The sequence below is a fragment of the Oryx dammah genome, unplaced genomic scaffold, assembly GCF_014754425.2.
Source record: "Oryx dammah isolate SB20612 unplaced genomic scaffold, SCBI_Odam_1.1 HiC_scaffold_7, whole genome shotgun sequence".
Lineage (NCBI taxonomy): Eukaryota > Metazoa > Chordata > Mammalia > Artiodactyla > Bovidae > Oryx > Oryx dammah.
In genome coordinates, this window is record NW_024070191.1 from 38,769,494 (window position 1) to 38,796,271 (window position 26,778).

General features: G+C 42.5%; 2 protein-coding genes across 3 annotated transcripts in view; one reads left to right on the top strand and one right to left on the bottom strand.

The window, feature by feature from the left end:
* The window catches only part of TOP2B (DNA topoisomerase II beta), a 97,396-nt gene extending 76,107 nt beyond the window's left edge, over positions 1–21,289 (top strand). Inside the window, exons 27-41 of the mRNA XM_040243019.1 lie at positions 599–733; positions 1,351–1,551; positions 2,532–2,727; positions 2,874–2,965; positions 5,733–5,888; positions 6,045–6,128; positions 7,399–7,593; positions 9,820–9,961; positions 10,170–10,331; positions 12,231–12,432; positions 13,336–13,415; positions 16,753–16,863; positions 18,274–18,393; positions 19,833–19,927; positions 20,798–21,289. Coding sequence (XP_040098953.1) covers positions 599–733; positions 1,351–1,551; positions 2,532–2,727; positions 2,874–2,965; positions 5,733–5,888; positions 6,045–6,128; positions 7,399–7,593; positions 9,820–9,961; positions 10,170–10,331; positions 12,231–12,432; positions 13,336–13,415; positions 16,753–16,863; positions 18,274–18,393; positions 19,833–19,927; positions 20,798–20,965 — 2,139 coding nt within the window. The 3' untranslated portion in view covers positions 20,966–21,289. The remainder of the gene's footprint in view (positions 1–598; positions 734–1,350; positions 1,552–2,531; positions 2,728–2,873; positions 2,966–5,732; positions 5,889–6,044; positions 6,129–7,398; positions 7,594–9,819; positions 9,962–10,169; positions 10,332–12,230; positions 12,433–13,335; positions 13,416–16,752; positions 16,864–18,273; positions 18,394–19,832; positions 19,928–20,797) is intronic.
* A 46-nt stretch (positions 21,290–21,335) lies between these two features.
* The window catches only part of RARB (retinoic acid receptor beta), a 181,856-nt gene continuing 176,413 nt past the window's right edge, over positions 21,336–26,778 (bottom strand). For both annotated transcript variants that reach the window (XM_040243297.1, XM_040243298.1), the window contains exons 6-8: positions 25,247–25,451; positions 24,110–24,268; positions 21,336–22,742 (exon numbers count right to left, since the gene is read on the bottom strand). In XM_040243297.1, the coding sequence (XP_040099231.1) occupies positions 22,546–22,742; positions 24,110–24,268; positions 25,247–25,451 (561 nt within the window). In that variant the 3' untranslated portion in view covers positions 21,336–22,545. The remainder of the gene's footprint in view (positions 22,743–24,109; positions 24,269–25,246; positions 25,452–26,778) is intronic.

Sequence of the window (26,778 nt, forward strand, 5' to 3'; positions counted from 1 at the left end):
AAGATAGTAATAGTTGCTCAGTGTGCCAGAAGAAATGTCCTGTGCTGTGTACCTAACTGCTTAGTGATAATAACAAATAGGAATTAGAGAAGCGGGGGGTGGCTTGTCGTTTGGCTGAGGGGCTCAGTGAGATTCATACAGGTATATAGGATGTGAGGGCATGCTGGGTAGAGGAAAGTGAGAATATTCAAAATATTCGAGACGTATAAGTAGTGACCTGGAAGGCAGATCATTGGCTCTGGACTGCAGAGCTAACATAACATCTGAGGAATCTGAATTTAGAGAATTTTTTAATCTACAGGAGAAAGAAGGATTTAGGTAATAGACTAGGGAGGAAAAAAAGGTAATATTCTTGGAAGACTAGGAGAGATGATGCTAAGGTTTTGAGGTTAGGGAATGCTGGGCCTTGGAGAACAGAAGCTGTGAATTTAAGCCCAAGTGATTGTGTGGAGAGGGCCTGCTGTGGACGAGAGGAATTTGGGTTCAGTCGTGTGAACCTGAGCTGGCAAGAGCTCCTTCCTGACTGGGGGCGTTCAGAGGTGACGCTGGCACTCTGTGAGGAGTTGGGCTCTTAAGGGATTTTTATTTGTCTCTTCAGCTTCCAAACTACAAAAACTTTAAAGGAACGATCCAAGAACTTGGTCAAAACCAGTATGCAGTCAGTGGTGAAATATTTGTGGTGGATAGAAACACGGTGGAGATTACTGAGCTCCCCGTCAGAACTTGGACACAGGTTGGTACAAGATGCAAGCTGCCTGTGAGGAAGGCGGTTGCATTAGACAGTGTGTTCTGGTTTGAATGGGATTCCCTCTCTGTTTGCCCTGAGTCTATAGAGTGTTTAAACATTCCTGCATGCATTTTTGACACATTCATGTGAATATGCAAATTGTAATTGTTTTTTAACTTATCTAAATGTAGAATGACTGAAGCTAACTTTTAAAAAGACTGTTATCTTGTTTACACTGAAATGAGTAGAATATGAAATGAGTAAGGAATAATGTTTGGAACCCTTGCAAGTGTGGTCAGTAAATTCACGTCAGTCAGTGTAGGTGGGTGTCAAGCTGTCAGCTCTAGCTGACGCCATCCTGTTCCTACTCTCGGCCTCTTTTCACCCTTCGAGCAGGTCAGAACCGTGCCCTTGTCTTCTTTGTCCGTTAAGATCCCTGCATGGTGTTGACTGCAGTGGCTGGGCCGGAGATGGTGGAGCTGGAGGTTTCCCCTTTTTCTTCCGACTGGAATTGAGAATTTTTTTTTTTTGGAATTGAGAATTTTTAAAAGAGTGTGTGACTTGTAGTTTAAGAACATGAATGTGTGTCATGAAAGAATTACTTATTTTTTAATCTTTTGTAGGTATACAAAGAACAGGTTTTAGAACCTATGCTAAATGGAACAGATAAAACACCAGCATTAATTTCTGATTATAAAGAATATCATACTGATACAACTGTGAAATTTGTGGTGAAAATGACTGAAGAGAAGCTAGCACAAGCAGAAGCTGCTGGATTGCACAAAGTTTTTAAACTTCAAACTACTCTTACTTGTAATTCCATGGTACGTGAACTAGATTTACTATGAATTTAACCTTTTATTATGTAAGTGGGGTTTTTGCAGCTGGCTTCATGACACCAGTGAATGTAATGAGTCTGAATGCTTCTCCCCGTGGATGTTTGCTAAGGAATCCAGAGGTACTTTCCTTTTCCTCTAACATTATCCTCTGCTCTTAATCCCAGCTCTGCATTTTGCGTGTGGGCTTGAACACACAGGGCACACATACTTTCACACACACTGACTTGAAGTTCTGGGAGTGATTATTGCAGGATTTCTGTGTGCCTTATTGTCTGTCTCTATTAGCATTTTAATTGTGAAGTACTCATCTTCTTGTAACTATAATCTGCTTTATTAAGCATATAAATAATTGAGGAGGAAAATAAAAGTGAGTATGTATGATTATTCTCGTTCCATTCCAAATTAGCTTTTAAACTTAAAAAAGAAAAATCCAGCAATAGCACAGTGACTGAGAAAAAGTGCCATCATTGATAGAAAAAAAGATACAAAGGATAGAGAAGTAAGAAGTCTCCCTAAATTGAAGTTTGAGTGAATTATAGCACATTTCAAAAAATCAAAAGTGAGGCAAATGCACACCCGCTGAATATATGGGAAAGAGAGAACTTTAAATTTAACATTTAAAGACTTACAGAGAGAATTCATTTCTTTTTAGTTTGAAAAAAATATTAGGTGGTTTTATAGCCATAGTTTATATAGTTTTAAATAAGAACCTTATTTTAAGGTCCTATCTTAAAAATTTATTCCAACTTAACATATTTTCATAGTGCTGAGAATTTTATCAATTTCTCAAAGTTACCAAAGGAATATTCACAGAAATGTGCTGAATAATTTTGGTTCTGGCTTTTAGGAATGGTGTGTATTCATGTAAGTGTATTATGGTTATTTTAAATACTGTAGGACATAATTCAAGCTAAAAATACCAACACAGATTTATATAATCTTTGAAAATTTTGTGTTTTGCATAGGTACTCTTTGATCATATGGGATGTCTGAAGAAGTATGAAACTGTGCAAGATATTTTGAAAGAATTCTTTGATTTACGATTAAGCTATTATGGTTTACGAAAGGAGTGGCTTGTAGGAATGTTGGGAGCAGAATCTACTAAGCTTAACAATCAAGCCCGTTTCATTTTAGAGAAGATACAAGGGAAAATCACTATAGGTAAGATGCAACCTTTAAAAATTTGAACATTAGTTAAAATGGAAAAAAAAAACTTTATTAATAGAAGACATTTTTATCAGTAGAATATAAACAAATACAAATTGAATCTCTTTTCTTGATCCTAACTTTATTTTTCCCTCACATAGAGAATAGGTCAAAGAAAGATTTGATTCAAATGTTAGTCCAGAGAGGTTATGAATCTGACCCAGTGAAAGCCTGGAAAGAAGCACAAGAAAAGGTAATCATTTGCAGAATGAGACATTCAGAGAAGCTTTTAAAAGAAACTTCCAAAGCGAACCAAAAACCCAATCCCCGAATTTTGAATTTAGTACTGCTAACGGTGCTGAGTGGTGTGTTTGGAGACTGAAGTCTTCTGTTTATCCACGAAACGGATATGGTACAGGAATTTGCAGTGCACACCCGCCGCAAAGCACATGGCCAGTGTGGCTCTGCCTTGGCCTGGACTGTGACTCCAGGTCTGAGGAGGTAGCTAGTCTCCTTGGCCTTCTTTGTGAGCTGCTGTTAACGGACGGTGGTGGTGGTGGTGTGTGGTGCAGGTCACTCTGGGAACTGCTCTGGTCATGCGTAAATGAATCCCCCCGGGCAGTCTGCAGTCATAGTGTGGAGTCCCCACTCCCTCGATCTGGTTTTGCTGTACTCTGGGGATATGAGAGATGGAATGGTTCATACTTACCAGTATTTATTGAGCCCCATGGTGTGCTCTGACCTTGGCTTTAGATCTTTAGCTGGAAATTTAAACCCTGGGACTTCAGATTAAAAGTCTGATGTTTTGTTAATTGTCCATTTTAGATCATAGAGTACTAACACTAATTCAGTGAGTGGAATATTGAAACTTTGAGAGTTCTCTCAAAAATTAGCTTCTTGCTGTTGTGGATAATTTAAAGAGGTGATACCACATTGTGATTGAGAACACAAATGTACAAAAAAGAAGAAACTTGGAAATGATTAGTTTTCAGATACTTAATTGAATATTGTACACATATATAATACTGATAATGTTTGCATTTTAAAAAATAGTTATGATTATGTGATATAACTTGCACTGAAACATTAAACTTCCCAGCATTTGAGTTCTCAACCATAATGTTTTTCATATATTTCAAACTACATATAAATACTGCCTTTCATTTACATCTAAGTTTTTTTCACTTTTGAACTGTCATTAGAATGACATATACTAGAATGAGTAAAACTAAAATGAATTATGTATCAATTTACATATTGAGATAATAGGTTTATTCATTGAGGGAAGTGGATAGGACAAAGTGGGAGAGTATTCAAAATTAAGATGCCTTAAGCACCTGCTTTCCTTTCAGTGTGTTTTACTGCATTCTTAAACCCCAGGTTATGGTTTATACACTACTTGCCCTTCTGTATCACTGTTGGTTTAAATTATATCTTAAAAAATTTTGCTAGTAAGCTAATGAATTTAATGTTTAGTTTTTAAAAATAAAAGTGTTTAGGGTTTGAGAATGCCCTTCTGGTGAAAATAGACCTCACGGGTAAAAGCTCATGCTTCGTTTCAGTACTTTCATTGTTACCCTCAAAAATCTCTCAGCATGTTGACCATGTGTTGTTCACTTTGGGGGTTTCAGAAACAGAAGGAGCTTACAAGAGTGTCTTGTTATGTAGAGTTGGAGGAGAGAGAATTATAAAGCAGATAATTAGAAGCTCAGAAGCATGGTAGAACTGTCACCGGAACTTGAAAATCGGTGTTATTTTTTCTTTTTTCCCCTCAAAGTATCCTTAGTCATCTTCATGTTAACAGTGATAGATACACACATTTATGGAGCACTCATTAACAATACTTGGTGTGTTATTAAAACCTAGAGCAAATAGACTTCTAAAGTGTGGTCTAAATAGGATTTATGACACCTGACACCCGAATAGTATTTTAATAGTAGTGTAAGAAATTCCATAGCAGCACACTATTTCATGAAGAAATTTTAAAAGCTGTAGACTGTATTAATTTGTCCTAAATTTTCTAGGTGCTTATATAATCTATCAACTGAACAACAGCATTCCTTACTTGGATAATGTTACTTAATTGAGTTTATACTTTGAATGCAATGAAGCACCTTTCTTTGTAATTTTTAGTTTTATCTCTTCTAAAATAAACTTAAACTTTAATTTTTGTATATATACATTATTTTACTGAAAATTTAAAATTGAAAAACTTTTTTTAAATTGTAAGGCTTTTTTTCTTTTCTTTTTTGATTACCAGAAGTGAACTTTTTGTTTTATGGAGTATCATGGTTAACTCAGTCATTTTTAATGATCTGAGTGCCTTTAACAATTGAGATTCAATTTTTTTTAACAGCTGTTGTTATTTAAAAAATTTTAAAGATGATGTCACTTATAATAAATTCATTGGATTTTGAAATTTAGTATTAGTGTAAGAAGATTGTTTTAATTGTAACTATTTCTGTGAAAAAAAGACCTTATGAATACAATTTTTGAATAGCCCAATTCTTACTCTAACCTACCAGCTTTTCAACTCTTAAGTGAATTTTTCTTAGTCCTTACTTGAGTGTTCTTGCTTGAGAAAAGAATTCACCCTTAGTGACTGACTATCTTAGCATATTTATTATAACTGTAAAACATATTTTTTTAGGTTTCAAGTTGTTCATTCACTCTCCAATACAAAGATCTGACAAAACGCATGATAGAATATTACTTCTACTCTCTTACATTTAAGATGTGGTGTCTTCTCAAGCAGTTAATTTTTCACCAGATTCCTGAATAGAGGCTGAATATACTATTCCTTTTGATGACATTATTTTGCATTTTGGAAAATTTAAACTTTTTATAGGAAATATATTTTCATAGATAATCTTGTAGATAATCTAAAATAAACCCACCACCATGAAGATATAGCTTTAAGAGTGTAGCATGTGTAGAATTTTAAACTTAGTATTCAATAAAATTCAACATTGATTTCATATTATACAGGACTTTAATATAAAGTTTATTATTTTTTGCAGGCAGCAGAAGAGGAAGAATCACAAAACCAGCATGATGATAGTTCCTCTGATTCAGGAACTCCGTCAGGCCCTGATTTTAATTATATTTTAAATATGTCTCTATGGTCTCTAACTAAAGAAAAGGTTGAAGAGCTGATTAAACAGAGAGATGCAAAAGTATGAACTTCTGTGGGTTAAATAATTTGAAATTATTTCAGTGTTTTCCATATTATTTATTTTTCTTTTCCAAAAATAGTTTTATATATCCTTTATCCATTTTAAAATTATACATTTATAATTGAATGTTTAAATCACACTACTTTTTTATTATAGGGGCGAGAGGTCAGTGATCTTAAAAGGAAATCTCCTTCAGATCTTTGGAAAGAAGATTTAGCAGCTTTTGTTGAAGAACTGGATGTAGGTTAAGTCTCCATTAAAATACATTTGAAAGAGTAATGTTTATCAAACAAAATGAAAGTTTTTAAAATTAAATTATCTCAGGATTTCTTTTAGCTCTACAAAGGTTAATGTGTTTATAAGCTGCAGAGAATTAAGCTTCTAGCTATATGAAGTCATAAAAAAAGTTATGTCTGATGTAGATGAATAAAAGCTATGGAGTGGGATTTTAGAATGAGTTGAGTTCTAATACTCTCTACTAGTTAAATTTGCTTAACTGACTTCAAATTAGCTTATTGCTTCAATTTTAATGTTTTCCCCCAAAAGAGGTAAGAACAATATATATATGTGATTGAATATAGGTATTTGATTTTTTAAAAGTAGAATGATAGTCTCTTTAGACTTTTAATAGAGAAATCTTAAATTTTTTAAAATTTAGTTTTCTCCAAGTAGAATTCCATTCTTAAAAATAAAAAATGTAGAGAAAGATATAAAATACAAACTTTTCCTAAAATTGCCTAATTTATTTTTAAGCAATTAACTCACTTAAAATTTCAGAATTATATTCACGGTAGCAATATGATCATCTAATTTTGAGTAGTACAGGGTAAATTGCTATTTATTATTAATCATGATATATTTATTGGTTTTAGTTGTTTCATTGATTTATTGTCCACATGCTCTAGTTTTATAACCTAAGTCAGAATTCGAACTCTTAGGAATGAGTGTGGTATATTAGTTGCCTAATAAAATTTCTGGAATTTTAATGATCTCTCAAGTATCACAGTATCACGTGTTACCTTGATTTATATTTTTCTTCTGTTGTTATGAAATAGATTTTTTTAAAATTTGAGACTTTTCCCTGCAGACTTATACATTTGAAAATTAATATCCATTAAGATTGAAGCAAGGTAAAGCAAGAGTAAAGAATGGCTTCATATTTGTTACCAGAACTGCCTTTTTGTATGATTTGCTAGGCATCTGATGATACCAGGTCATCAACAGTCCTGATCCCATATGTCATAGGGTTCTAGAGTTGGAAGGGACCATGCAGGTCATTTAGTTACAACCCCCTTGTCTTACAAATGAGAAGCTTGTTAGATAGAACTGGGACTACAACCCAGGCCTTCTGATTTAGAATTGTTTTTTCCTTAGGTTAGATCACCTGAAAAGAAAGCTCTGTTCCTGAGTGAATAAAATGAGGTTTGACTTCTTCTGCTGTCCCAATTGTCTTTTCTGATGAGTTGTTTATGCCCCACCCTCCTCCCCATCCTTAATGATTCCCCTCCAGAAAGTGGAAGCGCAGGAACGAGAAGACGTTCTGGCTGGGATGGCCGGAAAAGCAATCAAGGGGAAGGTTGGCAAGCCTAAGGTGAAGAAGCTTCAGCTAGAAGAGACAATGCCCTCCCCTTATGGCAGGAGAGTGGTTCCTGAGATCACTGCCCTGAAGGCAGATGCCAGCAAGAAGCTGCTGAAGAAGAGAAAGGTAGATCCCTGCCCGTGGGTGGGCTCCACCTCAGTAATGATGTTTGTAGGAACTGTAATTTTACTGTTATGCAATCATGCTGTATTTTTGTTTCAAATGTATCTCTCTTTCACTGTGATAGGAAGTCATTTGTTCATGAAAGCAGTTGATCCATACATAGGATGAAGACATATTACTCAAGGACCCACATATATGTAAAGAGTGACTTAACTTGATCCCATTTCTAAAAAGAGAGAGAAATATTCTAGTCAGTATTCTAAATTAAAATCATGGAACAATAGCAACAAGTATAAACCATAAACTTTAGATTTGTATCATGACCAGTTAAGGAAGTCTTACAGTAGAAAAAGGTCTGTTTGGCTTTTGAAGTAAACTGTCATCTTTTACGTAAACTGTCATCTTTTACTATTTGTTTTTACCTTTAGTTAAAAGATCATTAGACACAGCCTTTATCATTGGGTTGATTGATGTTATAGTGGATTTAAAAGCCTCCCGGAGAATGGGGGTCAGTTAGCCAGAGGAAGGAAACATCTCAGAGGTGAGGAAGCAGGAGCCTGATGGTCACAAGGAGAAAGGCTGACTTTTCTGGGCAGGCTGAGTTTAGAAGCAGAGCGTGCCAGGTGGACCTGGGAACTCGGGAGACGCGTCCGGGCACTGGGGTGTGGGGGAGCCCTCTCCTGCTGTACTGAGGACCAGGGTCTCACACGTTCACCTACACACAGAGCTTTCTCTTCTCAGAGATGGTTTCTCTTCTCTCCATTTCCCATGGTGTCAGTCAGGATCTGTTTTCAGCACATTTCTCTGCGCCTTTTGTACTCTCCTTGAGTGACTGCATTTGTGCCCAGAGCGTTTATCACTTGATGACTCTTGAATTGATGTCCTGAAGCGGTCATGGTTCCAGGAGAGCTGGACTAACACAGCCATCAGAACGCCCCCAAGCTCCATACACTCAGCATGCCTGACTTAATTTCTGGTTTTAAAACTCCCCTCCTGCCTCTGCCTGATCTAGCTTCTGGCATGATCAGCCATCACTAACATAGGCCAGAAGCTGGTGAGTATCTCATTTAATCAGTAACTTAGTCCTACTGACTGACTATAGAAGAGTCCCCAAATCCATGCTCTTATCTTGGTCCCCACTGACTCTGTTTTAGGATTCAGTCTATTTTCTCTGAGGCAGTTTAACGTCAGCCATGTGGCTCCAGCAGTCCTGTCTGTAGTCAGCCAGTCCTGACTCTACCTTATTCACTTCATTCCTCTGTCTTCTCTCTTTCCACCAGGGTGATGTTTCCAAAATACAAGACTGGTTATTACAGTGACCCCTTGTGTGCAGTGATTGAGCTTCCACCTGGCTGCCCTCACGCTTCCCAGGTGGCGCTAGTGGTAAAGAACCCGCCTGCCAATGCAGGGAGACATAAGGGACACCCGTTTTATCTGTGGGTCAGGAAGTTCCCTTCGAGGAGGGCATAGCAGCCCCCTCCAGTACTCTTGCCTGGAGAATCCCACAGAGGAGCCTGGTGGGCTGCTGTCCATGGGGTCACAGAGAGTCAGGCATGATGGACCTTTCCTCTCAGCTGTCCTCGAGTCCCAGCAGACTGAGGCATCGTCTTTTCCCTCCTCACTCCGCTCACTTGGTGGATGTACCCGAGTCTTCAGTACCCAGCGGAAATGGCTCCTTTTCCCTGTTGTCTGTCTTGCTCTGGGCAGGATTGCTCACTTCTCACGGGTCACTGTTCTTTCTCCGTTTCAGGGTCAGGGGACTTTGTCTTATGCTTAGCAGTATATGACATGTCATGTTTTATTCTCATGATAATAAAGATTATTTTTATTATCTTCAATAATCTGAAGGTTTTTTCCTAGTGGATAGAGGCCTGAGCTATAGCAATGAATTTTTTTCAGGTACCTTTTGGTACCTGGTCCTTAGCTTTGAGTCTGAAAGTCCCTTGGATAATCAGAAGCTGCCTTCTTATTTCTTCCAGCTGGTTTTAAGTAGCTATCATCTCACAGAATGCACTAATAGATTAGAGTGGTAAGCAGGATCATTTTCCTTAGCTACATAAAAAGCTTGGTCTGATCAATGTCATCTCTTAGGGCCTCAGTAGACCCATGCATTCTTTTTATTCATGTGATACAGAAAATCTATTGACTGGAAATGTACCTCTAAAGTACATATGATATTAGTTCAGCTTGTATTTTTCCTGATGGTTTGGCTTTCTTTTGAATGTGTAGGGTGATCTGGATACCTCAGCAGTGAAAGCGGACTTCGATGAAGAGTTCAGTGGAGCAGTGATGGAAGGCGGAGAAGAAGCATTGACCCCACCAGCTCCTGCAAACAAAGGTCCCAGACCCAAGAGGGAGAAAAAGGAGCCTGGTGAGGAATCGTTACACAGTGTTTTGTTTGTGAGAAAATGTGTATGTTCAGGGCATTAGTAGATTCTTTGTGCTTTTTTTCTGGTAGGTGAAGTGATATTTTCAGTTCTCACAAACATAATGAACTTTTAGTTATAATAGTTTTATTTTTACTAATGATATTTAGATGAGTATTGATACATACCTTATTGTTACTCATTTGTTTTCAGGCACCAGGGTGAGAAAAACACCTACGTCGTCTGGCAAACCCAGTGCAAAGAAAGTGAAGAAACGGAACCCTTGGTCAGACGATGACTCCAAGTCAGAAAGTGACTTGGAAGAATCAGAACCTGTGGTTATTCCAAGAGACTCTTTACTTAGGAGAGCGGCTGGTATTTTGATATATTTTATACTTATTTTATCATTTTTTTGTGGTTTGACAAAGTTAGTATTACTCATAAGTTGGTATTGTTAGTATGATCAATATTACTGAAGTAGTAAACCATTAGTATTTCAGAAGTTAGTTCACAAAGTCCAAAAAGCCTTCTTTATAGAATGATCTTTTCTAGCAAAGTTGGACATACATTTCTCCAAAGTGAAATCTGGAGAAAGTGTTTTCTTACTGACTTTTACGATAAAGTTTGGGTTACATTCTGTCCATAGTTTGGAGATGTTTGCTAGAAATTGTACCTTGATATGGGCTCAGTAGTAAAGAATCCAGCTGCCAATGCAAGGAGACGCAGGAGACATGGGTTCAATCCCTGTGTCGGGAAGACCCCCTGGAGGAGGGCATGGCATCCTACTCCAGTATTCTTGCCTGGAGAATCCCATGGACAGAGGAGCCTGCTGGGTTACAGCCCAAGGGAGTTGCAAAGAGTTGGATGCAACTGAGTGACTGAGCTCACACGTGTGTACCTTGGTGTAGGGCACTAGCAGCGCGGGGTCCACAGGCCGTGCGGGGTCCACAGGCAGCGTGGGGTCCATAATGGGTCCACAGGCAGCGCGGGGTCCACAGGCAGCGCAGGGTCCATAATGGGTCCACAGGCAGCGAGGGGTCCGCGGGGTCCATAATGGGTCCACAGGCAGCGAGGGGTCCATAGGTAGTGTGGGGTCCATAATGGGTCCACAGGCTGTGCTGTGTTGGTTTCCTTTTGGTGTGTTGTCTGTCATATCATGAGAAACTCCCCACTTTATCTTCTGGTTCATATGCACACAGCATTATTTAGATAATTGCAGTGCCAGAGCTCAGGTTGTAGAAGCCCATTTGCTAGTGTTAAGCATGTGATTTGATCCTATTTGAATATTTATTAATTTGAAGTCTTCAAATACTTAAAAACTAATGAGTGTCCTATTTTATAGTTTCTTCTCAAATTTTAAGTCCTAATTTACATAAAATGAAAAAACATTCTGATTGCTTTCTTTGGGAGATACTTTTATATTTCAGGCCTTCGATCACTAAGTAATTGAATTTCTTTTCCTAAAGTACATAGGTAGTATAACAGAGGTAAAAATTTTTGTTATAGTTGATTTACAGTGTTGCATTAGTTCAGAGGTGAGTTTTAATACTGTATCAAGTTACATGAAAATTAATTTATTAACAACTTTAAAATTGTATTTAGGCTTTCCCCATAAATTTAAAATGAAGTATAAAGCTGCATAGCATCCAAATGAGTTTAAAATTTTATTCCATAGTATATGCTAGAAATTATAGTAAAGCTTATTTGCATTATACCAGTGTGCCCTTCTCCATAGTGGGTGCTTTTTTATGTGTTATATTATTTTGCTAATATATTGAGATCTTAACTCTGTTTCTCCTCATTCATCTGAAAAATTACTATTTCTATTATTTCATGGTAGAACTACTGTGAAGAGAAAGAGAAGATTTTATGTAAGAAGTTAAGAGAAAGCACTTTCTAAAGATATACAGGTTGTCTTTTGTAATTGCAGAAACGGGGGAGTCGCATATTAGTAGTCACTTTTAGTGGCCATGTCCCCTTTCCTCACTGTTTGGAGTAACGTTTAAGCATGAAAAGCAGCATCCTAATGCTCTCATCAGGATCATGTCGCATTCTCTGACAGCTGAGCAGGACCCCAGAGCCTCCTGGGAGTGCAGGCTAGACGTTAAGACCATCCGAGTAACAGGCCAAACTTGGGCACTTTTATTCTCTAATGCTTGTCTTTTTCTCTTGCATGTGTTCAGAGACTGCTGGATTATTTTTCAAGTATATGATTTGGAATAATATTTCACTTTGATAAAGCTGGGTTTAAAGTCATTTTTATTTTTGTCCTAGCTGAACGGCCAAAGTATACATTTGATTTCTCAGAAGAAGAGGATGAAGACGCGGATGATGATGATGACAATAATGATTTAGAGGAACTGAAAGTTAAAGCATCTCCCATAACAAATGATGGAGAAGATGAGTTTGTCCCTTCAGATGGCCTAGATAAAGATGAATACACGTTCTCACCAGGCAAATCGAAGGCTACCCCAGAGTAAGTAACACAGCAACAGCTCTTCAGTGACACGCAGTCAGGCGTCTTGGCATCACAGTAAGCACCAAGAAACTGTTACCGTTCTGGGGAAGGCCCTCCCCATGAAGGAATAAATTTGGTTAATATTGTAGCTGTTTCCATAACTGTTCTTATACTTGAGAGCATAGGGTGGCAAATGTTTTCCATACAAATTTGGAATAGTAAACATTTTAGGCTTTGCAGGCCATATGGTCTCTTGAACTACTCAATACTGCCACTGTAGCAAAAAAGCAGCCATAAATGACATGTGAATGGATGCGTGTAGTTGTGTTCCAGTAAAATTCCACTTAAAAAATTAGGCAGCAGGTGTATGGGACATACCTTGACAACCTTGATTCAGAGAAAAGTTAGGACATCGCTAGAATCGGGAGGTTCACTTTACCTCCTTTGCTTTGGTCGTGGTTGACTTTTCTTGCTCTGGTGTGTGGGAACAGGAACATGTAGGATATGAAGTTTGTCAACTCTTTCAGATTTTTAAGGAAGTATTTTACCACATGCAGTAAAGTATGAGAAATCATATTACTGCCTCCTCTGACGGAGATGGACTTTCTTCTTGGATTTTTGCCAATAATTTACTGGTGTTAAATTCTGAAGTGGTTCTGTCAACCATAAAACTTAGTGGTATTTTGATTAACTTGGAACTTTTGCTTTTCTGTTAAGTAATTGCTTTTTCTGGTGTCTGTGTATGCACACTAATGCTTATGAGAGAGCAAAAAGGAGTTTGATTGCCCTGGTTTTACAAAGAGAAACACATGAGAGGGCTAGACTGTTCTATAGTTATAACCTTGCAGTACATATATTATATATAAACTCTTAAGATTGAGATAGTGACTGATTGGTGATTGATTTCTTTCTCTTTAATAGAAAGTCTTCCCACGACAAGAAGAGTCAGGATTTTGGGACTCTCTTCTCTTTTCCTTCATACTCTCAGAAGTCAGAAGATGGTATGCTCATTTCATCTTTTCATTGTCTATTTACATATTATTGCTATGGCTTTTTTTGAGTAGTAAACTTACTTTCTCTTTACATTTTCTTCAATGTAATAAGGTTTATTTTTTCCTGATGTGATTTCTAACTGAATGGTCAGTATTGGCATTATGGAAGCACTCAGGTGGAGAGGCAGGTGCTGACATGGTTGTGTGGGTGAGGGGTGAGGAGTGTGAGTGTTTTAGGGAGAAAAAAGTATAGACAGAAACATTGGAAGGCTGAAAATTTTCATGGCAATGACTAGGTTTATGACAGGATTTTTAAAGCTACAGGCCTACCAATATGCCAGTTCGTTTTACTCAATTCTAGTAGTTATAAGACAAAACCTTCAGAGAAGCAAATTTAATCAGTATGCATACTTTTAAAAATTGCCTACATTTGTGTGTAGAATTTCTAAGGTCAAAACAAATCTAGTTATATTTGAGTTACTATTTTCTATTTTTAAAATACACATACATGTAGTTAGATAGACATGTAGACTGTCATCGTTCAGTTGCTAAGGTGTGTCTGACACTTTGTGACCCCATGGACTACAGTGCGCCAGACTTTCCTGTCCTTCACTATGTCCTGGAGCTTGCTCAAACTCATGTCCATTGAGTCAGTGATGCCATCCAACCATCTCATCCTCTCTTGCCCCCTTCTCCTCCTGCCCTCAGTCTTTCCCAGCATCAGGGTCTTTTCCAATGAGTTAGCTCTTCACATCATGTAGCCAAAGTATTGGCACTTCAGCTTCAGCCCTTCCAATGAATTCCTTTAGGATTGACTGATTTGATCTCCTTGCTGTCCAAGGGACTCTCAAGAGTCTTCTCCAGCACAAGTTGAAAGCATCAGTTCTTCCGTGCTCAGCTGTCTTTATGGTCCAAGTCTCACATCCATACATGACCATTGGAAAAATCATAGTTTGACTATATAGACCTTTGTTGGCAAAGTAAGGTCTCTGCTTTTTGATATGCTGCCTAGGTTTGTCATAGCTTTCCTTCCAAGGAGCAAGTGCCTTTTAATTTCATGGCTGCAGTCACCATCCACAGTGATTTTGGAGCCCAAGAAAATAAAATGTCTGTTTCTACTTTTCCCCGTCTGTTTGCCATGAAGTGATGGGACCGGATGCCATGATGTAAGTTTTTTGAGAGTTGTTTCATGGCAACTTTTTCCGTCTCCTCTTTCACCCTCGTCAGAAGGCTCTTTAGCTCCACTTCACTCTGTTATGAGAGTAGTGTCATCTGCGTATCTGAGGTTATTGATATTTCTCCCTGCAATCTTGATTCCAGCTTGTGCTTCATCCAGCCCAGCATTTCACATGATATACTCTGCATATAAGTTTAAGCAGGGTCACAATTTACAGGATTGACGTACTCCTTTCCCAATTTTGAACCAGTTCATTGTTCCATGTCTGGTGCTGTTACTTCTTAACCTGCATACCTGTTTCTCAGGAGACAGGAAAGGTGGTCTGATATTCCCATCTCTTTAAGAATTTTCCAGAGTTTGTTGTGATCCACACAGTCAGAAGGCTTTAGTGTAGTTAGTGAAACTGAAGATGTTTTTCTGGAATTCCCTTGGCTTTCTCTTATGAGCCAACGAACATTGGCAGTTTGATCTCTGGCTCCTCTGCCTTTTCTAAATCCAGCTTGTGTATCTGGAAGTTCTTGGTTCATATACTGCTGCAGCCTAACCTGAAGGATTTTGAGCATAACCTTGCTAGTGTGTGAAATGAGTGCAATTGTGCGGCAGTCTGAACTTTGTTTGGCGCTGCCCTTCTTTGGCATTGAAATGAAAACTGGCCTTTTCCAGTTCTGTGGCCACTGCTGAGTTTCCCAAACTTGCTGACATACTGAGTGCAGCACTTTAATGGCATTATCATTTAGGATTTTAAATAGCTCAGCTGGAGTTCCATCACCTCTACTAGCTTTGTTTGTAGTAATGCTTTCTAAGGGGCACTTGACTTCACACTGCAGGATGCCTGGTCCTAGGTGAGAGACCACACACCATGGCAGTTATCTGGGTCATTAAGGGTCATTTTTTGTATAGTTCTTCTGTGTATTCTTGCCACCTCTTCTTAGTCTGTTCTGTTAGATCCTTACAGTTTCTGTCCTTTATCATGCTCATCCTTGTATGGAATGTTCCCTTGATATCTCCAATTTTCTTGAAGAGATCCCTAGTCTTTCCCATTCTCTGGTTTTCCTCTATGTCTTTGCACTGTTCACTTAAGCCTTTCTTAGCTGTCTTTGCTGTTTTCTGGAACTCTTCACTCAGCTGGGTGTCTTTCCCTCTCCCCCTTGCCTTTTGCTTCTCACGTTCTCTCTGCTGTTTGTAAGGTCTCCTCAGACAGCCACGTTGCTGTCTTGCATTTTCCTTTTGGATGCTTTTGATCACTGCCTCCTGTACAGGGTCACGAGCCTCCATAGTTCTTCAGGCACTCTACCAGGTCCAAGCCCTTATATGTTTGTCATCTCCACTGTATAATCCTAAGAGATTAGATTTAGGTCCTACTTGAATGGCCTAGTGGTCTTCCCTGCTTTCTTCAGTTTGAGCCTGAATTTTGCGATAAGGAGCTGATGAGCTGATGAGCTGAGCCACAGTCAACTCCCGGTCTTCTTTTTGTGGATGCAGAGCTGCTGCTTCGGTTGCAGAGTATCATCAATCTGATCCCATATTGACCATCTGGTGATGTCATACATGTAGACAGACATACATAGATCTGGTACATGTTCTAAGGTATATGTAGAGAATGCATTTTTGAAAGCCTGTCAGAACAGCCATATAAAAGTCTCACTCTCATCCAAGTTGCCATTTTAAGAGTACCTTTTTGGTTTGAGGAAAGGAAGGATGGAAGGAAAAACTGATTAAATAAATTGAGCGTAAAAGTAAACTGAAGGTACCTACTTGCCTTTTAAGTTAAACTTTAAGGATGTAAGATTGTTGAATGTTGTTACTGATATTCATGAAATAGTTAATTAGCTGTGTATATACTAAAATAATCACAGTGAGAACTTTGATTAAATACCTCATTTTAAAATCAGTATTTTTGAATTGACCAGTTTTAAATGATTAACATTTGGGAATATTAAGAATTTTTATTACTCTGTGCATTTCTGTGTGGTTTTACAGAGTTAACATTTTTGATATACAACACTGTAATATTTTTATTTCTGCTTTTTGTATATTGTGGACTATATGATCACAAAATAGAAACATATTTATTATCTAGCTAGAGATGTCATCAGTAAAAATAGTTTAAGTACTTAATGGTCCTTACAGAATCTCTTTACTGAAAAAAAAAAAAAACCTAATTTTTAGATTCAGCTAAATTTGACAGTAATGAAGAAGATTCTGCTTCTGTATTTTCACCATCATTTGGTCTGAAGCAAACAGAGAAAGTTCCAAGTAAAACAGTAGCTGCTAAAAAGGGTATGTACTTATTTTTGTTAAGCATCGCATAAACCGTATATAGTTGATTTTAAAGGAAATTTAATACAATTTGAAACTAATTGCACTAGTATTTCAATAGAAGATAACTATAAAGTATAAATGTACATACAGAAAATCCCTCTGGTTTTCTTAACTATTGAGGGAATTGTTACGATGTCTGTACGATCTCATGGTAAAGCTCTTATGACTAACCCCATGTGCTGATACCAGAAGACAGCTTCCCAGTGCAGGTGTCCTGTGGTGAGAGTTCGTCCCTAGCACAGCCGGTTGTGCCGTGTGGGGCCTCCCTTCACGCATCCCGGGGAGCCACTGGTCAGTCCCTGGGGTCCTTTTTTGAGTCAGGTAGCTTCTTTCTTTTCCACAACCTTAGGTTGTTTATCAACAGGCTGATTTGAGTCGAGTCGTGAATCTGTTACTAGCACTAAGGCACAGCCCTCAGAGGAGGCCAGTGTTAGTGCTCCGGGTCTACTCACCCAGCAGGTCAGTAAACAGTCTGGAATGTCCCTTTAGCATCTGAGAAAGGCGGCACACAGACCACCACGGTAGATACACGTTAGAGGGACAGACAAGCAAGGGGAGGCCCTGCTTCCTCTGCACACACCGGGGCCATGGGAAGAAATCGTTTGGCTCACGGGCTCTCGCCCGCATGCCCTCGTCGCTCTCTTCACGGGCGGACTCTCCTCTTCGGGGCTGTGCCCGCCCCTTCACCAGTGACTGAGGGAAGCTGGTTTGTCTCGGTGCTCTTGCCCTCAGGCTAGCTCACTCTGGTTTCATACCGGTTCTCAGACTTCTCGTGCGGTGAGGTTTTCAGAGTGATGCCAGGCTCCACACCCTACCCGTTCCCAGCTGCCCTCACACGTCACCTCCCAGACAGCCCCAACTGCAGTGTGCGTGAGGGTCAGGGTGGCTTCTGGGGCGCTCAGACTTCCCTGCAAGCATCTTATCTTGATGGAACACCTGAGAGCCACCCTGAACACTTGGAGCCAGTGCCTCTTCCAGTGATGAGCCTGTTTCCTCCATCAAGCTGTTCACTCCTAACAGGTTAAGAATTCAGTGTGAAGGCCAGCACAGCTGGCACCCGCCTGCCCTGAGGCTCTGGCTCAGGAGAATCAGGGGTGACCTACTCTTGCCCTCACTCACTCACTTTAATGGCCCTTGTTTAAAACGTCACTTGAATTATCAAAAGGCAAGTTACATATAATAAAAAAGCATTTTGTCACCGATGAGCAGTTAGTTATTTGCCTTACGCTGGCACCAGATGAGACCATTTTACTATGCAAGGCCACTTATCTCCATGTCAGCAGTAAGAAACCCTGTCATTACGGGATTCAGCTTGGGTTGTTGGTAAGTATATTACATTGATCTGTGAAATGGACATTTGCTTAATAGGAAAACCGTCTTTAGATACAGCCCCTAAGCCCAAGAGGGCCCCCAAACAGAAGAAAGTAGAGACTGTGAACTCTGACTCGGATTCTGAATTTGGCGTTCCAAAGAAAACAGCACCAAAAGGTGAGCGATTACCTTTGTGTGACAATCTCAGCACATTCCATGTGCAAAGCATTTGTTTCTTCTACTCATTGAGGTTAGAGAGACTGGGTACCTGTTTTAAGTCTATTTACTCTTCAATAAACAATGTTCTAAGAATCAGTGCTCAATTAGAATCCTAAGGAAGTGTATAGCAGTTTGGCCCAGTCAGTGAGTCTCAATTTCTTGATTTGTGAAACAAAGACCTCTCTTGCAACCAGAGAATGGGTCAAAGACCCCCTGCAGGGGACTCACTGGAAGTCATTCCTTAAAAGGCAGCGAGGGCTCCTCTTCAAGTGTGGGACTCCTTGCAGGAGGCTGGAGCGAGGGCTGGCAGGCAGAGCCTCGTCCTGGTCTGGGAGTGGAAACAGCTGCCCTCGGGGCCCCTCCTGGGCACAGCACCAGTTCCTCCCCCATGGTCTGTGGGTTTCAGGGGTGCTTTCAGTGGAATCCATGGTTTCTCTAAGGGTAGCGGTTCTGTATTTCACCACCTGATAAGATACCACCTGATATGATAAGATACCACCTGATAAGATACAGTGTGTCTATTTCTTAAAGTGGTGGTTGGGGTAAGGAGATAGAGACCTACACGGCCCCAAGAGAGAATGGGGGCAGACGAGAAACAGGGACTTGGGAGGTGGACCTGTTCACGTGCCTGACTTGAAACAGTGCCATCTTACTGACTCATCTGATCAGATGTGACATCCCAAGGCCACAGAGCTCTCTCTTCTTACCGTACAATCTAGCCATAGCTCTGACCTGGAGCACACGGAGAGCTGCCGTTCAGCTCCCTTTCCTGTCTCCGGCTTCGCTGTAGGAACATTTTCGTAACCATTCAGGTTTTACCTTCACTTTCCTCCTCCAGTGAGGGTGAGGCAGACGAAAAAACTAGCCTTACAGGGGGGTGATTCTAATCTGAGAAGGAATGTGGAGATTCGACAGATGCTCTCATGACTAATGCTGGGGTGGTTTACTTTAGGACTGTGCTGCTTAAAATGGGATATGCAACTGGTTGTTATTAGTGTGATAAGTAAAATTTAGAGTAAGCACTTAAACCATGTATTACTTTCCTAGTGGTTCATATCATATTTTTAAAAGTACTAGTCTGTGGCAAATAGGAACTAATTTTTAGTACCGCATACTCTAAGATTTTTGTTTCAGGCCCAAGTACCACGGGATGTGCAGATGTTTTATGTATTAGGGCTTGGTCATTAAAATCTGCCACTAGGACATCCCCACTGGTTTAAATGTCGTTGTGAACTACCTTACACTCTGGGGTTGGTGTGACTAGTGCTGCTGACGGACTTGTTCCACGTCAGTCACACCAAGAGATCAGGGCTCCCAAGAAGGAAAGTGGGTTCTGGTATCTATCTTTTTATCCTGCACTTAACTTTGGGAGAAAAACTGCTTTGTATCATTTTAAGGTAAAGGCCGAGGGGCAAAGAAGAGGAAAGCATCTGGTTCTGAAAATGAAGGTGATTACAATCCTGGCAGGAAAACCTCCAAACCACCAAGCAAGGTAATAGGAGCATCTTTTAATGTATGGTTTTAAGATGATGTGTAACTGGCTTAGTGTGCTTATTACTATCATGTCTTGTTACAGCTTTAACCCAGCATCTCTTATCCTTAGGGGGCTTGTTTATGGTTAAAAAGTTATCCAGGTATAAAATTTATATAATGAGGACCATCTCTTGGATACAAGTGTCACATAAATTAGCCTACTTAAGAGTACTCCACTTCCTCCAGTGGCAGAAGTTACATGCTTCCTTAACCGAAATATTAATTTTCAGATCGAATAAAAGCTATTTCTTTTTTGCAAATTGATTTGACAAGGACCAATTTGATTTTCTAACTTGAACTCATTTGACGGTGGATAATCTTCCCAATTAGCCTGATGCTTCTCCAGAAGTACACTATCTCTTTTAGGTAAATTAATCACATCACATGCCCCCCTTTTCTCTGTCTTCCTTTTAAAACTTAAAAATACAAACAGATGCCATTAGCTGTGTGGTGTTCTTTACATTGACCCTTTTCACCCAGTCGTCTGCTGGGACTGGGGTCCTTCCTGGTGACCATTCTCTGCATGTTTATAAATACTTACCTTGTGTACACCCTACTGTGCACAGTCTTGTTCTCTTCTCATGAACTGATAGGTACTTAGCAGTAAGTTGAATTTTTATTTTTCTGTGCATAGTTGCTGGGTAACATAAGGTTAGAAGTAATGGTATAAGTATTATTATAGAGAATTAGGTAATGGGCCTCACACTTAAGTTACTTAGCATTATAGTTCTGATCTTACAAGAACCATTATTTTCAGTATGTCCTAAAATAAGTGAAGGAATAACTAGTCCTTTAACTTTGGTGTTTAACTTTTTTTTTTAAACCCCAGAAGCCGAAGAAAACCTCTTTTGATGAGGACTCAGATGTGGACCTCTTCCCCTCAGACCTCACCACTGAGCCACCATCGCTGCCGCGGACTGGCCGGGCGAGGAAAGAAGTAAAATATTTTGCAGACTCTGATGAGGAGGAGGATGTCGATTTTGCAATGTTTAATTAAGTGCCCACCGAGCACAGAAACAGTTCTCAGAAGATAACTTGTGTTGTCCTTTTTGTCTTTTCTGTCTCAGACTTTTGTACATCTGGCTTATTTTAATGTGATGATGTAATTGATGGTTTTTTATTATTGTGGTAGGCCTTTTAACATTTTGTTCTTACACATACAGTTTTATGCTCTTTTTTACTCATTGAAATGTCATGTACTGTCTGATTGGCTTGTAGAATTGTTATAGACTTGTGCATTAGCACAGATTTTAATTGTCATGATTGCAGACTACAGACCTGCTTTTTGAAATGAAATTTAAACATTAAAAATGGAACTGTGTTTTGTCTCTTTAAAGATGAACGTGCAGTAAAAGCTCCCATACACCTTTAAAATAAATATACTTTATTCTTTGCCAGGAGACTCCATGGAAAAAGGTAAACAGTATATGAACATAGAAAGCACTGTTAAACGATCTCAATGTACAAACAGCCAGTGAAAGCACATCACAGACTTGCTAATATATCAAAAAAAATCCACTAGTGCTTAAATGAGAACTAAGAAACTGACACTTGTATCTGTTAACCACTCCACCCCACTTCATAGTGACTGAACCAGGCCAGAGGATGCAGACTCTCTGCCCATGACTTTGGGGGGGGGGGGCGGTCAGCCCCTACCTCTCAGGACACAGTTACCTGGTCCAGGTGGCAGACCAGCCCATCGTCATCCCATGAAACCTCTGTAATGGCTTATGAACAGGTAAACAAAAACGTATTAACACTGAACAGTGTTGCTGCCTTAGAGGCTATCATCACTGTAAAAATGTATCTTTAAAAAAAAATTGTGTAGTTATGTCATTAAACAGTAAACCATTTTTAATTTAAAGTGACATCAACAACTGAACAAATGATGTTTGATAACTGAACTGGCAGTTATACTGATAGAGAACTCTCTCCTGCTAGTGCAGTGAATCTGTATACATTTACTGGGCGACAGGAAATAAAAGACGCAGTTTGAGAGCATCCGAAGAGCAAGGACAAGCGTCTACATGAACCGAATTAGAGTATCTTCAGCCTTATCTCGTCACACTTCAATACTCTGCTTCCTTACCTGGATGTCTTGATTGTTCTGTGAAAGCAAAATACACATCCTTTCGACCCTCTCTCAACCGGACACGCACAGTAATCTGCTCCGCGACCGCGGTCTTGGTGACCTGGAGTGTGGACATGAAAGAGCCGCGTACGCATGGGAGCGCAGAGCCGCACTGCTGTATGTACAGAGTCTCCGGAAACGCGACCGGGGTGAACCGTGCTGGCTGGGTCTTTGCCATGCAATCTTGAGTGTTCAAACAGGAAAATAGAGGCTTTTAACTAGCTCGGGGTTGCATGAAATGGCTGATTTTTAGAATTTAAAAAGTTTGTACTTCTAGGTAAGTTAGACAGCAAGGGGTATATATTGATACATACGAAAACGTCTTGGTCCTTCTTGAGTTTTAATATATTTTCAGTCCAAAAACTAAGCAGCAGTAAAAATGTTTCTTGCATTTTAAATCCCAGGAGTGAAGGTTCTGGGGAATGTTGGAGTAGCCAGAAAGTGTCTCACTGCAGCAGCGGGGACTGGCCGACGCCGCTGTGCTCCACGGAGCTGGGGGAGACGCTGGGGCTGGGCTCTGCCGTGTGCCCGCTGGAGCTGGGGGTCAAGGGCTCGTGCCCTTCAGAGTTCTCCAGCATTTCCTGAATGAGCGGCGGCATTGAGCCAGGGATTTCCATCTTCAAGGTAATTACACGCTCTGCACCTTTTAGAAAGAGAGAATAGAATCCAGTAGACAGGGATACCCGGGTCTGCTCTCACCCCCTCACGGTGGGGGAGCTCGGGGCGCTGGGGCCTGCGCGTGGGACAGCGCCCAGACACCCCCGCTCCCTCTGTGGGCAGCAGCGGAGACGGGAGGATGGGAGATGCAATCGACTCCACCACTTGGCCAGTTCTGAGAAACAGTCCTGGTGTGTGTTTACTCAGCATCATTGACAGAGGAGCTCCTGATGCGAGACCAGGAGAGCGAAAGGACGGCAGTGCCCAGGAGAGGCGGCAGGACCCGAGGGCCCAGGGGGGCGCCAGCAGCCCCGCCGCTCGCTACCTGCGGCTCCTCAACACTGAAGGGCTTCGCTCGGGGCTCAGGCGGCAAAGAATCTGCCTGCAACACCGGAGACCCGGGTAAAAGCCGTCACACCGCCTCAGGGGCACCAACCACACTGCAAGTGCCCTAGACCCCCGTGTGGACAAGGCAGGTCACAGGACTCGCATCCCGTGAGCACTGCCGGGCGAGCGCGGGCCCAGCAGCGTCACTGCTGTGAGGTCAAAGCCCTCAAGACGCCAGTGCTCGGCACTACGTGTCCTCGGGGGCCGAAACTGCCTGTCAAACATGAGTGCCGTGCTTCTAAGCACTTTCTGAAACGTGACCTGCCCCCTGCTCAGCGGTCCTCAGGGAAGGGGAAGCAGCAGGTCCGCCCAGGGACACGGCCTAGCCTGCCCTTTGGCAGGAGCGCTCTGCTCTCGCCCACAGCCAGCTTGCGGCTCCACGCACTTCTGTAACCAGCCCAGTGGCCATGCAAACTGGGAATCACTAGGCAAGAACAGGAACACCTCTCCGGGAGGAAAACTCCCCTTTCTTAGAGGTGCACAAGCCAACCTGCCTGTGCCCAGGGTGGCGGGCAGCCTGCGGAGAGAGGGGACCGCAACGGGCGCCTGAAGCACCGCTGGCTTTCTCGTGAGGTTTGGGTGATCAGGAAAAACTGGGATTAAGTGCACACAAACCGGAGAGTGTGTGGAAAGCTGGAATGAAACGTACACAGGGAGAAAGTGACAGAGCCAGTCACCCGGCATGCAGCATGTTCTCTTGGAAACGCTTTTTCTAATCACTTAAGTCACATGAAACTGTAAAGTCTTTCTCATAATCTGCTAAGATCACTGCGTGGGCTAAGGTATGAGGTTTAAGAGGAGGCACCCTACTTCTTTTTGTGAATGAGAAATGAATTCCAAAATGATAACAGAAAGGTACCTACGGTCAAATGCCCTGCATTAAAACCCAGGGTTTCTAAAAAGGCCATGTGCGGCGGTCAGGATGGCCAGCCCACCTGGCGGGGGGGTGCGGCGGGCAGGACGCACCTTTCGCGCTGATGCTGCGGAGGTCTGTGATCTTCATCAGGATCTTTGGGAACATGTGAGGCTTGCTGGGCCGTCTCTTTCTGATGTAAATCTTTAGTGCTTCCAGCAGTGGTTCCTGTAGCTTATCTACTTTTGTTGGTTCTTCAAGGTCCTGACGGTCTGGATTCCAGAAACAAGGTATTAAATAATTGAGGTCAGGACAGAATGAGCTCTGTACTCTGGCGAGTCCCTCCCATGCCCCCGCCTCCTCACATTAAGCTTGCGATTCAGTCTCATAAGCACATTTGAAGGTGCGTGTGGCTGTTCTGGGCTTTCCAGGTGGCTCAGTGGTAAAGCACCCGCCTGCCACTGAAGGAAACACGGGTTCCATCCCTGGGTCGGGAAGATCCCCTGGAGGAAATGACAACCCACTCCAGGGTTCTTGCCTGGAGAATCCCACGGACGGAGGAGCCTGGCGGCATAGAGTTCAAGGGGTCACAAAAGAATTGGACATGACTGAGCACACAGACGCCACTGTTTTAAGCTGTGATACTTGAAAATGACTGCCCTTGTTGGTCAAACCACATTTGGAAGGCTGGTGGCCTTTATCCCAAGCAGAGAATTACTTCTCGTGACCAGGAGGTGTCACTACTGAACTGAATTAGAGGAGCCCTCACCCAGATGGTTAAAATGCAGGTAAACCAGCCGCCAATTAAAGGCAGTGGCTCCTGGTGGGCCAGTGAGGGTGTCACCACCAAACGGTACCTGGCTTCACACCATCCCTCTCGAGGTGGGGGGCCAACACTGGGACTACACTTCCTAGCCCCCGCCTTGGCAAACAGCACCAGCAGGCTCCCTGACTCATCCTAAGAATGTCCCCAGGCAATTCACTTTACGATGGTCTGATCCTACCTTTAAAAGAGCAGCTGTGCAATGCAGAAGTAGCATTTTGGTATTTCAGAGCAGGAAAACCCCAAATGCCTTTAACTTATAATAATATGGAAAAATGCAACAAACTCTAAGCATGCATGCCTGGTTTTATCCACATGTCCTTTTCCATGCAAAATAACTCCAAAGTGGAGATGAAGAGTCTCCCATAATTTACAAGTGTGAGCTGCTCTCCACGGACTCTCACGAGGGTGCTCTGGGCGGCGGTACCTCCACAGATCAGGCAGATGGCGCTGAGAAGGCCCGTCTCTGCGTCGTCCATCTCTAGCGGCAGGAGCTGGCCGGCGAAGGTGAACACCAGGTCGGTCAGAGGGCCAAAGCCGGCGTTGTGCATCTGGGTTCGATTCAGGGTCAGGCCATCCGAAAACGTCATGGTGTCTTGCTCTGGGGTGTACCTGGTGCAGATTCTGAGAATCTGGGAGGAAACCACCACGGCTGGATCATCAACACGGGCCTGGCCTGACAGCCTCTCCGGGGACCCAGGGAGGGAATCCCAGCAAGGTTCCAAGGGCTTTGGGGCGGATGAGCCCCCCCACCCCACCCGCCTTGGGTGCCAACGCTGCTCCAGCTCTTCCTCCAAAAGACCACACACGTCAAAACAAGGGCGAAACCTTATTTAGGGACTAATAAATAGGACACAAGAAATTTTGAGAAATATCTGTTTATGCTAAAAGTGATTCATTTGACTCAAGTAAACATTCACTGAGTACCTACTTATATCCCAGGCACTGCGCCAGGTGCTGGGGATGAAAAGAGGAAAAAGAGTCAGTTTTTTTTTTGAAGAGCTGAGTCTACCAAAAAAAAGGCCAACATTTACACTGTAAGCGCCCAGCGCAAAGCCAGCGCTCCACGCGCTCTCCGTTTACGCTAGCGGGCTGACGATGCTTCTTACAGACCAGGGGCTCCGGGCTCAGGAAGGCTGGACTGAGGTGGGGCTGGCCCCCCACCCGGGGGACACCCCAAACACCCCCGCCCCAAGACCGTGACCCCAGGAGACAGGCTGAGCCAGCGAGGGGCTGGGCACAGCGGGGGGCAGCCGGGCAGCCCCACGGCCGGGAGGGGGCTCAGCCCAGAGGCCTGGCGGGGTCTCCTGGAGAAGCAGCCCTGCTGGCCAAGGTCACCCCACCGTCGGTCAGGGCACCGCGCTGTCTGTAAAGGACCGAACTGCAGTATCCGCCCAAGGCAGACACCACCGCCACCCGGGCCTGCAGCCACCAGCCTGTCCTGGGGCACGTGGGTCCCGGGCACTCAGCCTCCACCCCCAGATGCCCAGACCCCGGCCGCCTCTCCGGGAGCTGGCCTCGCGGAGGGGCCTGGACATCACGGGCCGAGGTCACACGCCAGGCGGTGCCCGGCGGGAGGGGACCCGCGTCCTGGAGTCCACAGAGGCTCACAGCCCGGGGCCTCTACCCTCGCTTCCGTTGGGGCCAACAGGCACCAGACGAGCCTCTGCAACTTCCCGCGCACAGGAGCCCCCCGGGGTCTGCAAGGCGCCCAAGGCTCCCCTGAAACCCATCCCAGCCTGCGGGCCCTCGCTCCTCAGGCCAGACGACAAGCGGTTCTGATGCACGATTCCACTCTGTCCTGTGGCCTCTCTCCGCGGAGAGCCCCACCCCGCTGACCAAGGAGAGCAGGCGTCGGGAGGGGAGAACGCGGGGCCGGGGGAGGGCGTGGGCCCCGGAGACACAGCCCGGAGCCCCGGCTCTTCCCACGACAGCCCCGGCTGCAGACCCAGCCCTTCT